Here is a 23346-nt window from a genome sequence, read left to right on the forward strand (position 1 = left end):
TTTAAATGCATCATCTCATCCACATTATTTTATTGAATGCGAGTAAGTTGCAGAATAATATGGATAGTATGCTTCCAGGTTTGTGTCTTCAGAAAAACTTCTCTCTCCCCCTATAGATATTGAATCAGGGACAGGAAAGATCTGGAAGGGTCTGTAAACAGAGGCTGCCCCTGTTTCTATAGTTTTGGAACTTTTTTCAGTAAAAAATTTGAAACTTTGTTCAGTAAAAAATTTGAAACTTTTTACAGTAAACATGCATCATTTGGGAATAAAAATAAATATTTCCCACAGCAGCTCCATTTTATAGGTAAAGAAACTGAGGTTCAGGAAAAGCAACGGAAATGTGTGCAAAAAACTAGGATCCAAGGTGGACTGTAGTGGCTAAAGAGGTACAGGAATTCAGATTTAAGAAAGACCATGACAGGGCGCCTGGGTGGCTCAGTCGGTTAAGCGTCCGACTTCGGCTCAGGTCATGAGCTCGTGGTTTGTGAGTTCGAGCCCCGCGTCGGGCTCTGTGCTGACAGCTTGGAGCCTGGAGCCTGCTTCGAATTCTGGGGTCTCCCTCTCTCTCTGCCCCTCCCCTGCTCATACTCTGTCTCTCAAAAATAAATAAATGTTTTAAAAAAATTAAAAAAAAAAAAAAAAAGAAGGAAAGACCATGACATTTGAGCTGGGGCTTAAGAGATGGGTAGGATTTTCACTGTCCAATAGGAGGAGGAAGACATTGCAGATAAGAAAAATAACAAGAGGGGGCGCCTGGGTGGCGCAGTCGGTTAAGCGTCCGACTTCAGCCAGGTCACGATCTCGCGGTCCGTGAGTTCGAGCCCCGCGTCAGGCTCTGGGCTGATGGCTCAGAGCCTGGAGCCTGTTTCCCATTCTGTGTCTCCCTCTCTCTCTGCCCCTCCCCCGTTCATGCTCTGTCTCTCTCTGTCCAAAAAATAAATAAACATTGAAAAAAAAATTTAAAAAAAAAGAAAAAAAAAGAAAAAGAACAAGAAAATCCATGGAGGGGGGAAGCATGGGCCATATTTAGGGGGAAATAATGAGCATGGTTGGATTAAGCATAGAATGGAGGGAAGGGACGGGAAGGAAATAATATCCAGTCAGTGCCTACAGGGTATAGCAGGCATCATTCCAGGTGTTTTACATAATGTATCACTTACTTGTCCAAACAGCCCTATGATAAAAACATCTGTGTGGCCAAAACCCTTAAAGTAAAAAGACAAATGGCAAAACGGAAAAATATGTACAACTCCTATCACAAAGGACCCATCTCCATAATATATAGAGAGCGCCTAGAGATGGAAAAGACAGACCAATAGCCCTAAAAGAAAAATCAGCAAAGGAATAGGAATAGTTCACAGGAAAAAAAATACAAATGTTTGCTAAACACATGACAGTACGCTCATTCTAAGAGATGTGCAAATGAAAATGACGCTGAGGTGGTATTTTTAATCCATTAGATCAGCAAAAATTCAAAAGTTTAATAATAGACTAATGTGGCGGGGTTGTGCTGAAACCGGCACTCTCAAATGTTGCTGGTGGGAATGTAAATCGATCCAGCGAAATTGCCCTCATGGAAAGCGATGTGGCAAGTCTATCCACACTGCAATGCACCTGTGCTTTGCTCCTGCCTCTCCACCTCCAAGACGATGCTGCAGATTAAACCTGCCATGGAAGGTGCTGCTGCCACCCTTCCCAGGTCCCCTTTGCAGCTGGTGCACCTTCTACTGGCTTCTTCCTCGCGCTGGGTGGATGCAACCACCTGACAAGCCCCTCTCACAACCAATGGGAAGTTCAAAACCCCTGCCTCTTGCCTCAAGGTGGGATAGCTCTGCAAGCTCCACCCTCCATCAGGCGTTGTGCTCCCTTTCTCTGGGACCAGTCCTTGCTTGGCTCTTTCCACCTTCCCGTTCTGCTTCCCTCCCTCCCTTGGCAATCCCCCAATAAATCACACACACCCGAATCCATGTCCCAGCTCCACCTCCAGAGGAATGTGACCTAAGACACTTGTTAATGTCCAAAGTGATGGATGAACAAGATTATTCATAGCAGCACTATTTTGTAATAGCAAAATATTTGCAAAGAATAGAAACAACTTAAGTGTCCTTCAGTAGGAGATTGGTTAAACAAACTAAGATACATCCATGAGATGAAGTCATATGCCTTCGAAACAGAAAGCAGCAGCTCCTTTACATCGATAGGGAAAAGCTCTCTAAGACACAATGAAAAGTGAAAAAGGGACGCCTGGATGGCTCAGTCGGTTAAGCTTCCCACTCTTGGTTTTAGCTCAGGTCATGATCTCACGGTTCATAAGTTCAAGCCCTGCATTGGGTTCCACACTGAATTGTGGAGCCTGCTTGGGATTCTGTCTCTCCCTCTCTCTCTGTCCTCCCCCTGCTCACTCTCTCTGTCTCTCTCAAAATAAATAAACTTCAAAAAAAATTTTTTTAAGCGAAAAAAAAAACAGCCATAATGTGGCCCACTGATTGTTTTTGTATGGACAGTGACATAATATTTTTTAATATATTTAAATGGTTGGAAAAGGTCAAAAAGAAGAATGTATTTCACGACATGAGAAAGTGATGTGAAATTCAAATTTAGGTTTCCATAAATAAAGTTTAGTTGGCACACGGCCACACTCATTGTCTGTGACTGCGTTTGCCCTACAACGGCAGAGCTGAGTACTTGCAGAAACTTTATGTCATACAAAGCCTGAAATATTTACTATCTGGCCTTTTATGGAAAAGCTTGCCGGCTCCTGGTGTGGGGCGTGTACATTTTTGTGTAAAAGTAGAGAAAATAAGTATACGTGCTGCATTTATTTGCATATTTATCAAGCAACCTTGGAAGGCTACCTTGGAAATTAATCACAGTGGTTACCCTATGTATGTGGGGTGGGAGGCAGCAGGAGGGGGGTGGGCGGGGCATAAACTGTGCCACAATTTAATGAAGGCTCGCTCTGTGCCAGGCTCCATGCCAATAATGCGCAGTGCACATATTATCTCATGTAGGCCCCTCAGTACCTCTGAGAATTACCCATTGTCCCATTTTACAGTCAAGGAAACAGAGTAGCAAGTTTCTCTCCCTTCCTGAAGGTTACAGAACTCCTAAGGGCAGAAGCCAGGTTACCGAACCAGGTAAGTTCATCCTAGAACTACCCCTCCGTTTGTTATTTCGGTGTCACCATTTTACAGACGAGGACGCTGAGATTTTGCAGGGCTAAAGGAAGACAGGCGCCAGTTCATATATGATGGACAGCATGAAATACCAGAGAGGTGTCTGGGCTCAACTGAGTGGGTGAGGAGGTCCTTGGAGAAGCCCACCTTCTTTCACTCCCTCAAGAAGCACTTACTGAATGCCTGCCACATGCCAGGCACTGAGGTCAAGGATGGCAAAGACCCTCAGACCCTCTCTGCTCCCATGGAGCCTGGGCAAAGGGTCCAGCACCCCAGCAAAGGTGTGAGGGCACAGGGGAGCCGCATATTAGCCTTGAGATGTTCGTGGTCTTCACGCAGGTCTAGGACATGATGAGATGGGCCTTTTCGAATGATTATTACTCTGGTAAAAGATTACCCAGTGTAGATGGACCAGAGAGGGGAGGGCTGGAGGCCAGCTGGAAGGTTTTGGCTGTGCTCTAGACTAGCAGGGACCAAGGCCGGGACCAAGAAGAAAGCCTGGATTCAAGGGCTTTTTTTTTTTTTTTTTTTTTTTAACGTTTATTTATTTTTGGGACAGAGAGAGACAGAGCATGAACGGGGGAGGGGCAGAGAGAGAGGGAGACACAGAATCGGAAACAGGCTCCAGGCTCCGAGCCATCAGCCCAGAGCCTGACGCGGGGCTCGAACTCACGGACCGCGAGATCGTGACCTGGCTGAAGTCGGACGCTCAACCGACTGTGCCACCCAGGCACCCCCAAGGGCTTTTTAAGACACAGAGACTTCCCGGTTGTGGCTTAGACCAATGGGTGGAGGGAGCTCCACGGACCAAGATCTCAACTGGGAGATCCAAGAAGTGGCTCAGTTCAGGCAGGACGAGTGTCGGGTGGCTCAGGATGGATCTCCACGGGGAAGCCCTCAGGACGCAGCAGTCAGGAGAGAGACAGGATACAGTCGGGAGAGGGGAGACTCGTAAGGGTAGACAGAGGTGGTGGATACAGAGTTAAGGGGGAGGGCTGACACCACTCAGGGGGAGCGCGTCGAACAAACCACGCTTCAGAGCTCCCTGTTGGACTGAGGCGTTAACTCTGCTAACGCTTCCCCGTTTCAGGAGGGAAGATGTGTTAATGAATAGGCTGGCCTCAGTTTTAAGTTTTGTGCCCATAAATTTGTCTCCAGCCTGTGGCACCTGCTACCATCTGTCTGCTAGCACGCGATAAGACAAATGAACAAGCAGTAAGTGACCATTAACAGAAAACGTGGCAGCCATCCCCTTCACCTGACAGCAGGTTCTTTTCACGGACACACGCGTGTGCCTAGAGCTGGGTTTTTGTTTTGAACACACAGACGATCGTCATAGTTTCTGCTAATAAAACAGTTCCCAGCTCTAATCATGGAATGGATTACATGGATGGCATTCCTTATGACTTCCAGGCACCCTGACACCTAAACACTTTGAGAAATACAGGGGTGAAGAGGGAAGAGGCACGGTGGAGGAGGGGTCCCCTGAGGGCAGGCAGAGGAAGAGGCCGTGAAGGTGTCGGGGAAGGAGCAGCCAGAGAGGCAGGAGGGGAACAGGGAGAGAGCACCGAGACAGGAGGGCGTTCCCAGAAGGCCATCTCTGCTTCTGGCCCTCCTGTGACTGCAGGCTTAGCCAATTGCAGGTGACCAGGCCCTAGCGCCTCCCAAGGGGCTCAGTCTCCCCTGAGGATCTGGGTGCTGTGAGGCCCAGGAAGCCCCACCCCTTCTCTCCTCAGGCCAGGCAGGCCTCACGCCCAGGCCAGGGTCAGCCAGCCCTTGTGCCAAACCCTGGGGGACCCAAGACAGTGTCGCCAGACATCCTGCTCCAGGCACGGCCACAAACCTGCCTTGCCTCAGCCGAGGGCAAGGGGCCACCCAGCCAGGGTGGATAAGGAGGAGGGGACACTGTGGCGGTGGTGACACAGGAGCCGGGAGCCCACTGATTCTAGCCGATGCGCGGCTCGGTGGCTGAGCAGGTGAGACCCAGGCTGGCTAAGACTTGTCAGCTGTCACTCTTCAGCATCTGGGTACAAGACGTGCCAGGGTGATGGGTTCTCTGATGACACTGTCAGGAGGGGAGGGCTTGAACCCTGTCCCATGTGTCTTAGACAATGATAATGAATATTTATTGAGCACTAATTCTGGGCTGTGTATTAATTATTACATTTGCATTATGATATCTAATCTTCATAACCACCTTAGGGGCTAGGCACGGTCATTAGCCCCGTTTTTCAGAAAAGGAAACTGAGGCACAGAGAGGTCAAGGAACCTGTCCAAGGTCATTTGTCTAGCATCACTCTGTCCAAAAGAGCTTTCTGTGCTGATGGAAATGCTCTATAGTCCGTGCTATTCAATACGCTACCAGCCACGTTTGAAACTTGGAAATGTGGCTAGTGTGGCTGAGTGACTGAGTTTTACATCACATTAAATTTAAACAGCCCCATGTGGCTGGTGATTACCATATTGGACAGTACGGTATCGAAAATGGAGGAGTCAGCATTTGCACCCAGAAAGTCTATCTTGGCCTGTAGCTATCAGTTAGAAGGTTCTCCTGGCTCCTCTGACTGTCTTCTCTGTCCCTTGAAGGCTTCGCTCATACCCCAGGCGCTAGGGTCCCCTGACTGTGCCTGGGGGAGTTAGGACCCTCCTAAACCTTGCTACCTTCCCCCAAACTGCAGTATCTGTCATCAGATACGAGGAGGCCTGAGGCAGGAAGGAGACTGGATTTCCAGAGGACAGACCCAGGACCATGCCACAGGGGAGCCACTTTCAGCACAGTGTGAGGAAGGGCTTTTAAAGAGCCAGGGTTGACCCTGGCTTCAGTGACATGGTGACCCCGAAGAGGCAGGAGATTTCTTTTTTTAATGTTTATTTACTTTTGAGAAAGAGACAGAGACAGAGACAGAGCACGAGCAAGAGAGGGGCAGAAAGAGAGGGAGACACAGAATCTGAAGCAGGTTCCAGGCTCTGAGCTGTTGGCACGGAGCCTGACGCAGGGCTCGAACCCATGAACTGTGAGCTCATGATCTGAGCTGAAGTTGGACGCTTAGCCCACTGAGCCACCCAGGCGCCCCTGAGGCGGGAGCTTTGTGTCCCAGGAATAGTGGATCTGTGCTTCTGCACGCCAGAGAGGAATCCATAGGCCTCCAGGCCCATGGCAAGCTCAGTGGGGTGGTGCCCAGGGGACCCCGCCCCTGCCTGCTTCCTGGCACGCTGATGTGGTATCACTCACTCCCTGGTGCCTTCCTGAAATGTCCGAGAGCTGGCTGTCTCAAGACCTCTCCTGCCACTAACCCTGCTATGCTTACCCTGCTGTGCCTAATCCCTTGGGCCTCAGTGGTCAGCTGGAGTCCCCAGCCCGGCCCCCGTCAGCTGCCTGTGAGTCATACCCCCAAGCTCTGAGGTCTGAGTCTCTAGCACTGTGGCCACACCCAGGCCTGAGAGTTCTGGAGATGTGGGACACAGACCCCAGGGGATGCCTCTACCAGGCTGGGGGCAGACTCCTGGGGGAGTCTGAGATCCCAGTCTCTGGCCGCTCTGCTCTCCCAGGCAGCTCAGGAGGAAAGAGCACCCCTGTTTCATTGCAGGTGAATAAGAGGCAGAGGTTGGCGGGAGGTGTGCGTGTCCAGGGGAATGTCTGTGGAGCACAAGCCTGGCCTGGGCCTGACCCCCGCCTCCAAAGCAGCCCTGAAGCAGTTGCTGCCTCGTATCCCAAGGGTTCAAAGACCCCTCTAGGCCTCATCTCTCTCCTCCACCCTCTAGACCCCTCATGTCGACATACCCTTTTCTACTGAGCAGCCTGCCTCGTATGCTGTCAGGTGGCCAAGCCCTGGCCCCTTGAGACCCTGCATTGCCTTTTTTTCTCTCCTGGCTGGGCAAGGGAATAGGGCAGGAGAGCCTGAGCAGGCTGCCCTGGTCCCCAGAAATGCCCCTTATTTTCTACCTACCTTGCCCAAGTGTCAAACTACTGGGGTCATCGCCCTTTCCCCAGAGGAAAGGGCCTTTCCAAGAGTTCCTCTGCCTCCCTCTGGGTCCAGCAGACCACCCCAAGGGCTGCAGCTTGGCCAGGAACACAGATCCCCCCAGAGAGAAAGGCAAGGGATCGAGTCTCACCCTCTTTATATTCTCCAGGGAGTCACACAGTGCTGGGCACAGAGCTACTGTCCCCAAATTGTTACCACGTGAACTTCCACTGTCCCAGGGGCCTCTTCCAACCCTCCCGCCTCACTGGAGCTCTCTCTCCAGCCCTGGCCGGGCCCCATCCTTCAGCCAGCCGGTGCCAGCGGGCAGTCTGAAGCCTTTGGCTCCGGCTTCCCCGAGGAAGACTTGTCGGCTTGTGGGGAGCCTGGATGTCACGAATTCATCATTCCCCCGCTTCCAACGTGCATTTATGGGCACCTTATAAGGTGCATAGTCCCATGTGGGCACAGTAGGAAAGGCACCTTGCTCCCTCCAAACAGGGAGGCAGAGGGCGGGGGAGGGCCAGCACTTGGGGCCTTGCTGTAAACTAGACAAGGGGCCCCTCGGGGCGGCCAGTTCACAGAAGCTGCCCCATTTCCTTCCCGGTGCCAGAGCTGGGTGAGCGGAACACAGGCTAGATTTTAGCCACATTTATTCCCTGAGCAGCATCTTCGTGCAGGGCATGGCACACACACCCATACATACCAGCCCTGGGACAAGACCCTGCATGTGAGTGATTCATAACAGTCCAAGATAGGAAAGCAGCAGGGGCCAGGAATCTCACAGCTAGATGCATGGGGAAGGCTTTCTGGTGGTTGTGTGATATGAGCCGGAGAAAAGGAGTGAGGAGAGAACCGTGAGCACAAGGGGACAAATTCAGGCATGTGCTGTTAACAGGTGGTGTTCAAGAAGGAGGCCTGTCTGGTTAAAGGGAAAACAGAAGGGGCCGAGGATGACAGTCAATAATAGTAAGTAGCTACACAGTGCTTACAACATGCCAGGCATGATTTTAAGCACGTTACATATATATATATATATATATATATATATATATATATATATATATTAACTAATTTAACTATCTTTAAAATTAGGAAGTAGGTATTATTACTTCCAGGCATGATTTTAAGCACTATATATATATATATATATATATATATATATATATATATATAACTAATTTATCTTTAAAATTAGGAAGTAGGTATTATTATTATCTCCATTTTACTGATGAGGCACAGAGAAGCTAGGTAACTCATCCAAAGTCACACAGCCAGTGACTAACAGAACTGGGAATCAAACACAGCCTACAGATATCCTGGTTCCAGAGCCTGTACTCCAAACCCCTATACTATCATGGCAGCTCGAGAACTGTGTTTTGGGACTGAGCTGTAAAGCCAAGGGTCTGGGGCTTAACCTGTGCATCTCATGTGCAGAAGCTCATCACGCCCTTGATGGTGCTCTCCTCGGAGCTGCTGCCGTGGTGTGGTGGTGGGCATGGCAAGCACTCTGGGAGATTAGAGGAGATGAGGGGCTGGAGGTGAAGCAGGGAAAGGAGAGAGCTTGAGGATGAGGGCATTGAGCTAGGACCATTTCCCAAAGCCACGGAGAGCCTGGTATATGGGCATTTCACCACCATCAAGTTGGCATGAAATGGCCATCTCCTGAACCCTCAAGTTCCCAGCTCATGGCCTTTGGGACCCCTCTATCCTCCATAACACATCCCCGTGTATGGAGCTTAGCAGGCCTGCCTTACCGGACAGCAAACACAGGTCTATGATGTCAGATGAGTCTATCCCACTTTTGGACCTGCCCCGATAGGCCCTCTGGGGGGCCTGGGTCAGTGACATACTCCTCAGGGGCAGGCCAAAGTGCTGGTAGCCCACAGCCAGCCTGCTTTTCCAGGGGCTGAAACTCTACCCCAGGACATCAACAAAAGGAGATTTCTATGAGAACTGGGGCCCCAACCCGAGGAGCCTCCGTTCAGCACTATAGCAGCCCAAACCTACCAACTGATTACGTGCCACACATCTACTACAGGAGTTTCATTTTTAAAATTTTTTCTGGGCTCTCTCTGTTTGACACGTCACGTGATTAGCACAACAACCCTATGATACAGGAACTAGCGGCCCCCATTTTTTAAAAAAAAAAATTTTTTTTTTCAACGTTTATTTATTTTTGGGACAGAGAGAGACAGAGCATGAACGGGGGAAGCGCAGAGAGAGAGGAAGACACAGAATCAGAAACAGGCTCCAGGTTCTGAGCCATCAGCCCAGAGCCCGACACGGGGCTCGAACTCACGGACCGCAAGATCGTGACCTGGCTGAAGTCGGACGCTTAACCGACTGTGCCACCCAGGCGCCCCGAGCGGCCCCCATTTTATAGAAGGGAAGACTGAAGCAGAGGGAGGCTGTTGCTCTGGCCAGGATCACCACCAGCAGGGCAGTGCTGGGGTGGGTCTCAAGGCCTGAGCATTGCCTGCCTCTGATGGACGATATTCACCCTTGCCCGTAGCAAGAAACCTCACTAGGGCCAGAAACACTTCGTGTGGTCCGGGCAACCTCTCAGACTTTCTAGTCACCTCTGCTCCTTCCCTGATGTCGACAAAAGGCTCAGGTAACTCCAGAGTCCAGGGACAAATACGAGTGGGTGTCACTCACAGAACACTTCAAAGGTGCCAGGTGCATTTGCATGTATTAGTAAATCCTCCTGACTATTCTGTAAGGTAGTGACGGACAGTCCCATCTTATAGATAAGAAAACTGAGGCTTGTCAGGCTTCCATCATTTGCTCGTGGCTGCATAGTTGGTAAGTGGCAGAGCTGAGGTCCAGACCCAGACTTCTCTAAGACATAACTACTTTCATAATTCCCTACACACCACTGCCTGCTCCAGAGCCTCTGACCTTGACCCAAGAACCTCAAAAAAAGAAAGAAATATGTTCCCCGAGAGTGTGGCCTGAGGTCCCCTTCCAGGACCAGATTCCATTAAGGGGCAACCCCCGCCTCCTGGTGGGTGCACAGGAGGGCGGAGTGGATGTCAGGTAGTAGTCAGGGGCTGAGGCTCTGGGAGGGAAATGCAGTGTAGACAGCTGGCTAGAAGCCGGAATGTGGTAGCTCCAGAGGTTTTGATCTGCAATCTCCGTTTTGCAAGGAACGGGATTTTTTCTCTTCAAACAGCACTGGACTTCCTTGAATTTTAGACCTTTCACAAATATTTTTTTAGGAGAAAAAAGAACAAAAAAAACCCCACAAAATGCCTGTCGCAGCTACTCACTTCCACAATGAATCACGGACACAAAACCACAGCTATGTGGCTGACAAAGGAACTATGTGTTTTCACATTTTGTTATTGGAAATCATTTAGCAATCTTTACTATGTCATCCACACTCAGACAGACAGACGGATACACACACGCCCCTCTGGGTACTAAGCAGCCAATCTTGCAGCCATGATTGTCAGACGACTTTGCACTTAATTCATTGCTCCTTTCTAACCTTCTTCCAGGAAATTATCCCGCAAGCCTTAACGCTGCCTCGTTAGCACCCTCTCCAGTGGGGGGTGTGTGCGTGTGTGCACGCGCGTGTACAGCCACGTGCAGACCCACGTGCCAGTGATCAGGAGAGGCATGTGAGACCCTGATGCAGTTAGTTCCACGTTAGTCCCCTGGACACAAGCACGCGTTTGGGCCCCTTTTTTATTATTGTTATCACAGTACCAGTTTGGTAAAGCGATTTTCACCTGGGAAGCTGACAGTGCCTTTTCTGACGGTGGCAAATTAATTAACTGATGGCAGATTTAAAGATTGTGTAACTGGAAAAACTACTGGGCCCATAAATCAGAAACTTCCTCTACGTCCCAGACAAGGGGTGAAACCTGATATACATAGATTTGAAAACCTTGAACTCAAAAGGAGAATTCACAAGGTCCAAAAAAAATCTCCATTATTATTTCTGAGGCATGTTCTCTCATACAGCTTTCCCACCCATGCCACACACACGCGCGCGCGCACGCGCACACACACACACACACACACACCCCTACCCAGAGGGTGACATTCATGGAGTACCCACAGTTCTGTGCAAAGCAACCAATGGGCCAAACATCCCTTGGGGCATCTGAAAGAGAGCATTGACTGTCTTTTCAGTCCCTTCTTGCTTCTTCATCACTCCCTAACCTTTTCCTTTCAAACAAAAATCCTAGAGGACGTGGGTCAGTTAAATGCTCCGAGTACAGCCACAAGCTTGAAATGTTTATTGTTACTATTTTTTAAGTTGGATGCTGGAAACTGCATACATTATATTTGAATGACCCCAACAAGCCGCCTTTGTTCCCCACCCACGGCTGTGGAGAATCTACTCCAGGCTCTTGCTGGTTTCCGGTGTCCGTGGTCTTCCGAAAAGTCCCTAGATGCCTTGCCTGCCCCAGTCCCCGTGGCTCCCACACCAGGCTTGCTGCTCTGCACTTGCCTGAGCTCACCTGCTCTGGAGGCTGTCTAGCAAAATGGCGGCTGGCAAGGGCTCTGAGGTCTTGAGTAGAGCTGGGCTGGAATGGCCCCTCCCCTCAGTGTCCTCACTGTGCAGTGGGGTTAACAGGAACGTCCTCGTCGTAGTGTCACCGTGAGGACCCACTAATGTGCTGGAGATCTTCCACTCGCTCCTCCGGACCTTTCTCCACCCCACTCTGGGCCCCAGCAGGCTCCATCACCCTCTGCCTTCCAGTCCTGTTCAGCCGAAGGGGAACCCCAGCAGGCGGGCAGGTGAGGGAGTGGAAGTATTGATCCTCCCAGCTCCCTCTTGAAGGGCACCATGGGGCAGCAGCGGTGTGTTCCTCTAACAGAGGCCACAGCCCTGTCATGGCCTTCTCCTGTGGCCGAAGCTACTCTGGTTCCAGTAACCGCTGGCCCCTGGCCCCTTTGGACTTCCCTACACAGCCACCCCCGGGATATCCCATCCCTTGTATTACTTCCTCTAACCCTGTCCGTGCCTTTGCAGATAGACCCTTTATCAAACTGAGCTCATCGAGGGCGCCATCTGTTTCCCGTTGGAACTCTGATTGATAACGGATAAAGAGTATCAGCTGTTGAGTATTGAACACTTAGCCTGGTGACTCAGCACTTTACCCACTTCTATTTTATTCTCACCACAGCCCTGGGCAGCCAGGGTTAGCATCATCCTTTTACACTGAGACGCAGGGAGGGGAAGGAATGCACGGCATCAAATGGCTGTGAGCAAAAGAATCAGATGAAACAGAGGTCTGACTCACGACCGACGCTCTTAACCGCTACGTCATATGGTCCCCGTTATTAGGTGGTGCCTGTTGAGTCCTTTGCACGGTAGGGCCAGCTCACTCAATAAGGCTCCACAAACGGTAGGTTAAAATAACCACCATACCACACGCAAAAAGAGCCCCACAATCCTAAATTCAACTCTAGCACAGCCCTAACCCAGCCCTAGCCACAACCCTAAGGTTAAAATCTCACTGTAACACCACACTAAAGTTACCCTCTCATCTCACCCCGACCACCACCCGATTGTGAAATACAGTATCACCCTCAACACATCCCTCGTCCCACCCAATCCTAACCCAAGCATTCACCACTGTAACCACAATTCTAGACGCGCCCTCAGGGTCAGACTAGGGTCAGGGCAGGGGCGAGCACTGGGAGGTCTCCCTGACCCTCTGCTTGCTCCTGGGTGATTATCCCCATCCCACCGACAGGTGCCGTCCTGTCACCTCACTCCACTTATACCCCACTAAGTAGACTCCACGTGATTGGCCAAGAGACATTTGTGCAACGGTTGCTTCCCCGCATGTCACCGAGCTGGTGGCTTTGGTGTGGGGAGGGCAAGGAGAGGAAAGAGGAGGGTAGGAAATCTAGCACAGCAGGGCACCATAATGCTGTCGATGGTGGTGCGGAAGAAGGAGCCTGGAGGAGGAGGAAGTTCCCTAGCTTTCTCTATCGCTTTGCTGCAGGCTGTGGGCAGATCGGAGGTGACGAGCTCCTAGCTCAGAGAATTTTCGAGGGCTAGCGCCTGGGCTGGGCTGGAGTTCCTCTCTGTAATCACACCTAGCGAGGTTCTGATAATCCCGGAAAAGGAAGAGATTCCTGGAAAAGGGAGACACGCAGTCTTCACCAGAGATTTGGGAGCTGCCTCAGGCCAGATGTTCACCTTCAGGCTTAACTAGGAGAGAAAGGAAGGCAAGAGAAAGGGCGCAGGAAGCAGACACCATTTTCCTGGAGCCTGCCCACTTGTCCTACGTGGGGAGCAGGAGAGGTATTAGAATGTGCTGGTCTCCCTTCTCCTCTGAGCACTCAGAGGCCTGAGCTTGGCATCTCCACCAACCCAGAGGTGTCTGCACTGGGCTGAATATTCCTTCTTCGTGATCTCTGTTGGGACCACCAGGCCTAGAGGCAAAGCATAGCCAGAATGCATGTCTCGGGCTGCATCTGCCCAGAGTCCATATCTTTTTGTTATTCGTGCACGGCTAGCCAAGACCCCGCCCAGGCCCTGAGCTCTCTGGGTCTCAGGTACGTGTGTGGGTCAAGGAGGTGCATATTAACACTCTAAATGGCCCCAGGGGTCCACCCCAACGTTACCATTTCAGAGAAATCTAGAAGGGACCTCAGCAGCCATGCCCAGTTATAGAGCACTGCTTTGAAGTAACATACTTTGTGGGGGAACTGCGAAACATCTCCCTCCTGAGAAGAAGCCAGGTTCGGGGTCACTGCACACAGCTGCACAGGTTGTGCACTGCACAATTCTTGGAGTGCCTATCATAGAGACTGTGAGGTGACGGACATCTCCTGTTGTATCCAGTTACGGAAATGTCCAGCACAGGATAGCCTGTCTCACTCCTCTCCCTGGTGGGAATGGAGCGCTTCAGACCTAGCCATTACCGCCAAGCAGTCTGCTGGGCAGTGCCGAGGGACCCTGCAGAAAAACCTTAATGTGGCCCATCTACACTTGTAGAATCCCCTACAAGCGGCAGGGAGAGGGGCGTGGGCAGTAAAGGAAGCGCTTGGCTGAGACACAGATTTTTTTTCTGCTCTCCTCAAAAAGCAGCAGCAGGGCTTCTGGGATTTCAGACTTGGGAAAATAATACCCTCTCCGTTTGTTCTGGCTGGAGGCCCACAGTGAGCATCTCCCTCTGAGCCCTCTCTCTTCCAAACCCACAAGTCCAGGGAGAGGGGGTGGTTCATGGGGCTCGTTTAAGGCCCAAGAGGCAGAAGAAGCTGGAAGAACAGCCCCTTCACAGCTGCCACAGTCCTGTACCAGCCTCCTCAGAGTCTGCTAAGTCCGGCTCTGCCCCAACCTAGTCACCATCAGGAGAGAAGCATTGCCCTAGGCCCACGTTGGCTCCAGAGCCTCCAGGCCACGGGGCAGAGACAGGGCAGGTTCCCACCTGCTGGGAGGACTGGGAGATCCCCTTCCTGATCAATGACATGCTAGGGGATGGGCTGAGTGTCAGCTCAGAAGGGAACGGATGCAAGACCATCTTTCTTTGCTCCAGATAGCTAGAGGGGATGCATTGCAATAGGGGTGTTCATTCAGTAGCTATTTATTTATTGAGGGCTTACTGTATACCAAGCACTGCTCTAGGATATCGGGATATGTCAGTTAACAAAGCAAGATCCTTGCCCTTGAGAAGCTCACATTGCAGCTGGGAAAAAACAGACGATAAATACTAAACATAACAAATAATTAACTTAGAAAATAGAAAACAAAAAGTACTATGAAAATAAAAAGTAAATAAGATGAGAAGAGTCTCAGATTGGGGGTTTACAATATTAGGTGATAGGGAGCTAGGAGATGTCTCCCTCCCAGAAGAAACCGGGTCCAGGATTGCCACATACAGCTGCACGGGCTGTGCACTGCACAACTGTTGGGGAACCCGTCAGAGACACTGTGCTCTGTGCCGTGAAGTACATCTCCTGGTTTGTATCCAGTGGCTAAGGTTAACCCTAAGGTGAAAACCTTAGTGGTCAGGAAGGGCCTCAATGAGGAGCTTCTCCTGAAAAGTAACCCATGCACAAATAGGAGACATAAGAAAATACCCCAGCTCACTGTCAAGACTGGTAGTTAACAACATTAACCAGCATTTGCAAAAAGCATTACGGTTCACAACGCAATCTTTTGCCCGCAATGTTCTTGTGAATCCTGACAACATCCCAGTGAGGAAAGAATTATTTGTTCCTATTTTGCAGATAGAGACAATAAGTCTTAGTGAAGTTAAGTGGCTAGCCCAAGCCACAAAGCTACTTAGTGTCCTCGCCAGAAAGAAAATTGGGTCTCCTGCTTCTAAGTCCTTTCAAAATAGTGTATCCAAGGTCCTCAGGGCTGGGGAAGTCCAGAAAAACCCCAGGGGGCAAGCTTGGGGCTCCATGTTAGAAAAACAAATCAGAAAAAAAATAAGGCTAAAAAAAAAAAAAAAAAGGAAAGGAAAAAAGGAAAGATGACACTCAGTCCCCACAGATCTCGAAAGCCTGACTCAGACAGGATTGTAGGGTTGAGTTAACCTAACAGGTCTGCCACTGCATGGCTGTGAGGAAGGGGTGACACAGCACGAAAGATGCAGGCTGCTTAACCCCACTGCAGCCTTGCCAAGGAGAACTTGAGGCCAGAATGTCACGGACAGCTAAGGTCTGCCCCAGGGAAGGCATCATGTGTCCTTGTCACGATCTTGGAAATAGGTAAAAGGGAGTAAGCACATTTCACCATCTGGGACAGGAAATGACCAAGCTGGAGGCCAGAATCTGAGACCGTTAGCTCGACCTCAGAGAAGACCCACTCTATGTCTCTGATTTACAAATGTGGAAACTGAGGCCCCGGAGGGCAAAGGAGTTTTCCAAGGCCTTCTAGCAGGAGTCAGTCCCTCATCATGTCCCAGGGGAATTGGAGAATGGTCTTGGGTCCAAGGGGCCTTGAATGAGGGAGGAGGGAGGGCAGAGGGTCATGTCGCCCAAAGGAGCCAGCAGAGGGCATGTGACAGCTTGTCAGAGCCCAGAGCAGAGGAGGGGAGTGGGTGGGAGGTGGCTGGAGCAGCAGGCAGGCTCAGGGGACCCTGGCGAGCCTTCAGAGTGGCCCAGAGTCAGGATCTCCCGGGTTCCCAGAACAGACCCCTAACCCAGCTGCCAAGCTTTGTCGTGCCTCAGTTTCCCTATCTGTAAGTCTAGACAGTGGGGTGGAGGAAAGCCCATCCTGGCAAATGGGATGTGTCACACTGATTTGTCATAGATAAGGTTATTTATTGGACCTCCCGTGTGCCAGGCACCCCACCGATCCCTCCACATACATTATTTCAATGGATTTTCTCAACCCTCCTATGAGATGGGCATCAGTTTTCCCATTTCAGAGCCAAAGAAACTGAGCTGCAGTGAAGTAAAGTGACTTGCATAACTAGTTTGTGAGGGCACCAGGGTTTAAATTCGGCCTGGCTCCAAAACCCAGCACTCCCCTGAGACACACGTTGGCTGCTTCCTCGCACCTGCTCGGCTCCTTCCGTTCCCAGCTGCCCTCACCCGAGCTACCTAGTTTCTGGTTCTGGGTCATCGGTCTCCTCTTTGCCGTTCTGTCAGGCAGCGGGTGCTGCCTTTGCCCCCAGGCAGGGAGCCCGGGTCTCCCCTGCGGTGGCTCTTGGTGCAGTGATCTACTTGGGCAGAGAGCACCCTTTGGGAGCTGAGACCCTGCACCCACCAGAGGAGGCCCAGGCAAGGCCTTGGAGTGAAGGGGGAAGCACTCCCATGGGAAGCCTGTGGGCGCAGTCTCAGCACCAGCAGGTTAAAGGTCACAGGTCAGGAAGTGCCAAAGGGGGCCCAGGTAGAGAGGTGGGGGCTGAACAATTCGAGGGTCCTGCCCTGAGGAGGCGAGTCCTATAACCAACCAAATGCACCCACACGTGCTCAGTGGCCTGGTTCTCACCGCTGAGGCTGGGCCTTCAGCAGGGGCTGGCTGGTACCTGCCCTTCCTCCCTCTCCCGCAGGCAGAAGCCCGGAGAGGCCCGGCACAGGCCCGCATCTCAGGCCAGGCTGGGGGAGTGCGGACCAGTGACCTCACCTCTCTGAGCTTCGTCAACAGAACGGCACAGAGCCGTGACGGGTACATGAGATGACTGGGTGGAGACCCGAGCCTGTCCCTCAGCACGTGTTCACCTATCCCCATTCTGGGCCAGTTGTGTTCGGGTGCTGGAGGTGTGGCAGCAAGAACGCAGATAAAGCCCCCTGCCCTCCTGGACCTGGCCTTTTTACCGGGATAAGAAAAACAATAAGCCAAACAAATAAGTAAAACACAGAAGACATTAGTGCAGTGGAACAAAATCTCTGGGGTTGGGGTAGGGAGGGAGGGTTAGGGAGTGTGCAGGTTTAAATCAGGTGAACAGAGGACCCCACTGAGAAGAGAAGGGCTGAAGGGGGAGGAAGCGAGCCATGTGAGGATCTAGAAAGAGTGTTTGATGTGGTTTGAATTGTACCCCTCACCAAATGTGCTGAAGTCCTAACCCTCATCCTATAATTGTGACCTTATTTGGATATGGGGTCTGTGCAGACGTAATCAGTTAGGTTTAGACGAGATTATACTGGATTAGGGCACACCCTAAATTCAATGACTGGTGTCCTTATAAGAAGGACACCACACACTCACACACACACACACACACACACACACACACACACAGATCAGGCATTGTGATAACAGAGGCAGAAATTAGTATGAGGCAGCTATAAGCCAAGGGACCCCAAAGATTGATGGGAGCCACCAGATGCTAGAAGAGAGGCATGGAACAGATTCCCTCTCAGAAGGAACAACCCGACTGACATCTTGACTTTGGATTTCTGCCCTCTTGAACTGGAAGAGAATAAATTTCTGTTTTTTTAAGCCACAGTTTGTAGTAATTTGTTATGGCCACTCTAGGAAATATTAACACGGTATCCCTAGGGGGTGGGGGGATAGCAAGTGCAAAGGCCCTGAGGTAGGTGCACCTCTGGCATATTTGAGGAAGCACCAGTTGGCCAATGCGACAGAAGCAGAGTGAATGAGAGTAATGGATGGTCAAACCTGACATCAGAGATGTCAGAAAGGTTTTGGGGGCCAAATCGTGTAGGGCTGCCCTGTGGCAAGCCCTTGAAAAGGGGAGTTGTTGCACTTCAGATGGAGGGTCCCAGCTGGAATGGGCTGCGGTGGGTGGGTTTGGTTGGCCCCCATGATCTTTGTCCCCTAGTGTTACACTTTTGAATACGTTACATTAAATGACAAAAGGAATGACACCCATATAACACTGTACGTTAACCACACTGGAATTAAAATTAAAAAAAAAAAAAAACAACTAAATGGCAAAGAGAAATCATGGTAGCAGATGGAATTAAGGTTGCTAATCAGCTGACAAAACAGCTGGATTACCCAGGGGGGCCCAGTGTTTAAACGTGGAGGAAGGTAGCAGACAAATCAGTGAGAAAGAGTCAGCCAAAGAGGGAGGTAGAGGGGAGATTCAAAAACGTGAAGAGTTCACGTGCCACTGCTGGTTTGTAAGATAGGAAGGTGGCCACAAGCCAAAGAGTGTAAATGGCTTCTATATGCTAAAAACGGCCCTCAAGTGACAGATAGCAAGAAACAGAGACTTCAGCCCCACAATTGCAAGGAACTAAATTCTGCCAACAACCCGAATGAGCAAGGAAATGGATTTTCCCCTAGGGCCTCCAGGAACTGAGCCCGCTGACACCTTGACTTTAGCCTGGTGAGACCGGAGTCAGATGTTTGACTTATAGAGCTGTAGGATAACGCATCTGCATTGTGTTAAGCTGCTGGCTTGTGACAATCTGTTATGGCAGCCGTAAGAAACTAACACGGTGGATTAAGACGTGGGGTGTGTGGACAGGAGATCCAGGAGAGAGAGACAGAGAGACAGAGAGAGACCGGGTTAGTAAAAAGAAGGCGAACTCTAGCTGCCTTCTGGGGGAGCAGCCAACGGACAGCCACTACCATGGGGCCCACAGCTTCCCAGACCTCTCCCCCCCACCCCCGCATAGCACTGTCCTCCAGGCCTGTTGTTGCCCAAGGAGTGAGCAAGACTGCTTAGAATGTCCCCAGAGCCCAGCTTCTAGGTCCTTGGGTCAGGCTAAGGAGCAAACCCAATGGAGGTGCCTCCCATTCTGAGAAATGTGACACCTCGCTCAGCCCCCTCTCCCATAGGGCTCTCCTCCTTACCATAAGGACGGTCCTGGTGGAAGAAACAAGCCAGCCAAACCCACTATGGGTGCTGCTGTGGGATCTGCTGGTCCCGGCTCCTCTGAGGCTGGCCTGGGCCTCTGGCTGCTCCCCAGAGCAGGTCTATGCACACATGCATGCACCCCACGTTTTGTCTGCTCTTTGCCACCCACGTCCCCACAGCAGAAAGAACCAGCCTGCTGATGGCTAACCTACACTGAGGACTAACTCTCAGGCACTCTACTAAGTGCTCTGCATACCCGGTCTCATTTCGTCCGTTCCGCAATCCTATCAGGTGGGGACTATTGACTCAGATTACTTAGGATTCTTGCCTAATGTCACACAGCTGATGAGTCATAAATCCAGAATTGGACCCCCCAGGATTGTCTGAGCCCAAAGCCCAGGATGGACCCTCACTATTCAAGGTGTGGTCCATGGACCAGCGGCATCAGCATCACCTGAGGCCACGTTAGCGATGCTTTCCCCAGACCTGCAGCATCAGCAGCTGCATGTTAACAAAGTTCCCGTTGCAGCCTGAGAAGCGTGGATGTAAAGCACTCTTCCATGGCTGGCTGGTCTGTCCCAGGTGGTTGTAACCACCCCTGCCCCACCTCTTCAGGCCTGTCCCCAGCTGCCTGGCTCCTGCTTCCAGGTGGGGCAGGCCCTCTGACCAGCCTTGGGGAAGGTCTCGGACCTGGGTCTCGGAGGGAGTCTCCGGGCCCCTGCAGCCGGCCCAGGCCACAGCTGGACGACCTCCATCCACGTCTGCCTCTGCATAGGGCGAGCTGCTGCTGCTGCTGCCCTAGACGCTCCTGGCCCCTCCCTTTCGACTTCCTTCGGGAACACACGTCTCTTGGCCTCTGTCTGGTGTTTTCCTGGAGGGGGTTTCCCGGACATCACCAATCCTTGCAGTGTCTCCCCTCCCCAGATATTTTGGGCCCCCCTCTCACTTCTAGAGTGCCCCCTGCTTCATGCCAGTCCCTCTATCTGGACACCAAGGGCCTGTGCAAGTTGCCATCAGGAAAGAGGCCAAAGGCTGCTTGGGGAACCTAGCCAAGCTCACAGGAAATGTCTGACACCACCAGGCAAGTGGGATTTGGCCTCTCAAAGCAAAACACAGCTGGGCCGACAGCGGGCCACTCGGACTTTCCCAGATTTCATGGCACTGAGGTCCCGGGGCAGAGACAGAGAGACTGGGCCGGCCTGGAGGCTGTAGCTCATTCATGACCACACAGTAGCCCCTGGCCAGGGAGGCTGTGAGGCTCGAAGAGGACGTCCCTGCCGTGGGCCATTGACCTCACTGTGGGCCCTCGCCTTCCACGGCCTCTCGCACACATGGATCCTTTGCTGGGGGACGGAAGACTCGTGTAACCCAGCCTCCTCCTCTCCCCAGCACTGGGCCTCATCCGTCTATTCATTTCGCTCACATAAGTTGAGCACCTACAGCGAGCCAAGCACGGTATTGGGTACCAAGGACACATCCATAAGAGAGCAGGACACAGTCCCTACTCTCAGGGAGCTTCTGGTCCGGTGAGCAGATGAACGGACTGTCCCGAGGGAGAGTGTGAGGTGCTCCACCCGGAAGCACAGAGCCTCACCTCTTCCTGTACTCAGAGCAGCACAGGGGCTGGTGTGTTGGTTCCAGGTACAAGGCGAGGAGCCAATGCTGGGTGGACGCTTTCTAGGTGACTCTTCAGTTTGGACCCAGTGAAGCAAATTGTGGACTGAGCATTTTCTGTAAGTGAGGACTGTGGGAGGAGCTTTGCAGGAGATCCAAAGAAGGAGAGACGGAGTCACTGCCTTCCAGGGCCCAGGCCACACAGTCTGATTGCAGACACAGGGCACAGATCCACAAGGGATGCGTGGCAGGGGGTCAGAGAGCTGGGCGGAAGTGATCAGAGGGCCTTTTGGAGAAAGTGGGACTGGGCCTTGAATAGCAGGGGCGGGATGGGCTGGCAAGATGGGGCAGGGGATGTTGAACAGCTCTGACGCCAGAGTACAACGGACAGCATGGCAACTATCCCCCATCCCCGCTCGTGCGTAACAACAGGGATTCCGTGCATTATAAAACGAACGAGCCCTGCAAGCCAAAAGAGAGCTTGCTGGTGAATTCCAGGCTGGAAGGACTCTACTCCCATCCTGCTCCGGGCTGACTCCGGAGCTGGTACCTCTGGTGTTCTTCCAGATGCCTTCACACCAGGCCCACCTACCTTGCATCAACAGTTGGGACCGACCATAACAAGGCTCAGGCCCTGCCCACCTGCTCACAGCCACTCCCAGGTCATTCACTCTGCTTCCTATGTTGCCTACCTGGCCACTAGCTCTGCCCTTCTCTCTGCCCCCGCATCCCAAGGCCTTGGCCAAAGGGTCTGGCTCTTCTGGTTTTGATTTGGATCTCCCTAGACCTCAGCCTGAGTCTATCCTTGTGCTCTTTGTGCTTCTGGCTGCCCTGGGAAACTACCTGCCTGGGTGGTTGGGGCTCTGGACCCCTACCTTCCTGAGACCCTGGTTGCCTCCGCCTTCCGAGTTGCTGGACGATCTCAAGCGCTTTTCCTTTCTCTCCTGAGCTTTTCTGCTGGGGCCCTGATCTTGAGGTCAGCCTCCTCTCCCTGGTTCTCCTGGCCTCCCAGAGGACCACTCCTTTTTCCCCTTAGTTCAGCAAGACAAGGTTGCAACATTTCAGAAAGAACATCTTAAGTAGGAAGCGAATGGAAAAACGAGCCTGAAAAACCAAAAGGAAAACACAGCCCCCTAGAAATGGACCAGTTTACAGAGTTCAGATTTCCTGTCCAGAGCTAGAAAAAGTCTAGCCAGGTTGGCTGGTAAGCAGGCCAGGGAATCCTGCCCATGAACATTCCCCTCACCCCACATGCTCCTTCTCTTCCCCTTCAAGGAGAGAGGTTACTGCTGAGCAGTGAATGAACTGAAGGGTTTCTTCAGGCAGAGGGGTCCTTCCTGCCATGGACCATAGGCAGAGCAGGAGGTGGAGGAGGAAAACTTTTTTTTTTTTTTAATGTTTATTTATTTTTGAGAAAGAGAGACAGAGCGTGAGTGGGGGACGGGCAGAGAGAGAAGGAGACACGGAATCTGAAGAAGCAGGCTCCAGGCTCAGAGCTGTCAGCACAGAGCCCAACTCGGGGCTCCAACTCCCAAACTGTGAGATCATGACCTGAGCCAAAGTTGGACGCTCAATCGACTGAGCCACCCAGATGCCCCAGAGGAAAACACTTATAAAGAGTTTACTATGTGGCAGCCACTGTTTTAAGCACTGTCTTCATATTAACTAACTTAATCCTTACAACCATTCCATGCTTGCGGTTATCATCATTTGTCCCCGCCTCACTGACGAGGAATCAGAGAGGTAAATAAATTGCCTAAGGCCACGCAGCCAGGAAGGGGCCACACCAGGATTCGAAACAAGAGGGCCCGGGTACATGCCCTCCTCAGCTTTCTCCCAGGACTGGAGGGTAGAGATTCCACTTCCCACCTCTCCTGGCCACCCCAGCCTGAAAAAGCCTGTGCCAACCCCGACACCCACTTTTCTGCTCCCTGCACCTCAGGTCAGGGCAGGGAAAGGGGAAGAGAGCAGGGGGGAGGGAAGGAAGGATAACTCTGGTCTTCTCCACTGAGGTCTTTACCCAACGGTCCTAAGGAAGATATCCCGAGAGAGAGAGAGAGAGAGAGAGAGAGAGAGAGAGAGAGAGACACTTGCCCCTGGACCCGAGGTCCCACTGAGGACTTACCTGGCCGGCGGCAGCTGCGAGGCCAGTGAGCGTGTTCTGGGTGTCGTGGTGCTTTCTCTGGCTGCACTGCTCCTGCGTGGGTTGGGTGACCCCTCGGCTGAGCGCCGGGGTGCTGGCCTCGAGTTCTGGGGGTCAAATTCCTCCTCAGGAATGACCTCCTCGCAGCGGGCTCCCCGGAAGCCGGAGCGGCACACGCAGAGCTGGGGCCGGCTACAGGATCCCCGGTTCTGGCAGGGCGGCTGGCACACAGCTGGGGAGACAGGGAG

The 23346-nt window shown here is 51.9% G+C and overlaps 1 protein-coding gene across 4 annotated transcripts in view; it reads right to left on the minus strand.

Moving 5' to 3' along the window:
* LTBP2 (latent transforming growth factor beta binding protein 2) overlaps positions 1 to 23346 on the minus strand; it is a 107243-nt gene that overhangs the window by 59814 nt on the left and 24083 nt on the right. For all 4 annotated transcript variants that reach the window (XM_047861014.1, XM_047861015.1, XM_047861013.1 and 1 more), the window contains one exon: positions 23081 to 23330. In XM_047861014.1, the coding sequence (XP_047716970.1) occupies positions 23081 to 23330 (250 nt within the window). The remainder of the gene's footprint in view (positions 1 to 23080; positions 23331 to 23346) is intronic.

This window comes from Prionailurus viverrinus, chromosome B3, assembly GCF_022837055.1.
Source record: "Prionailurus viverrinus isolate Anna chromosome B3, UM_Priviv_1.0, whole genome shotgun sequence".
NCBI classification, from domain to species: domain Eukaryota; kingdom Metazoa; phylum Chordata; class Mammalia; order Carnivora; family Felidae; genus Prionailurus; species Prionailurus viverrinus.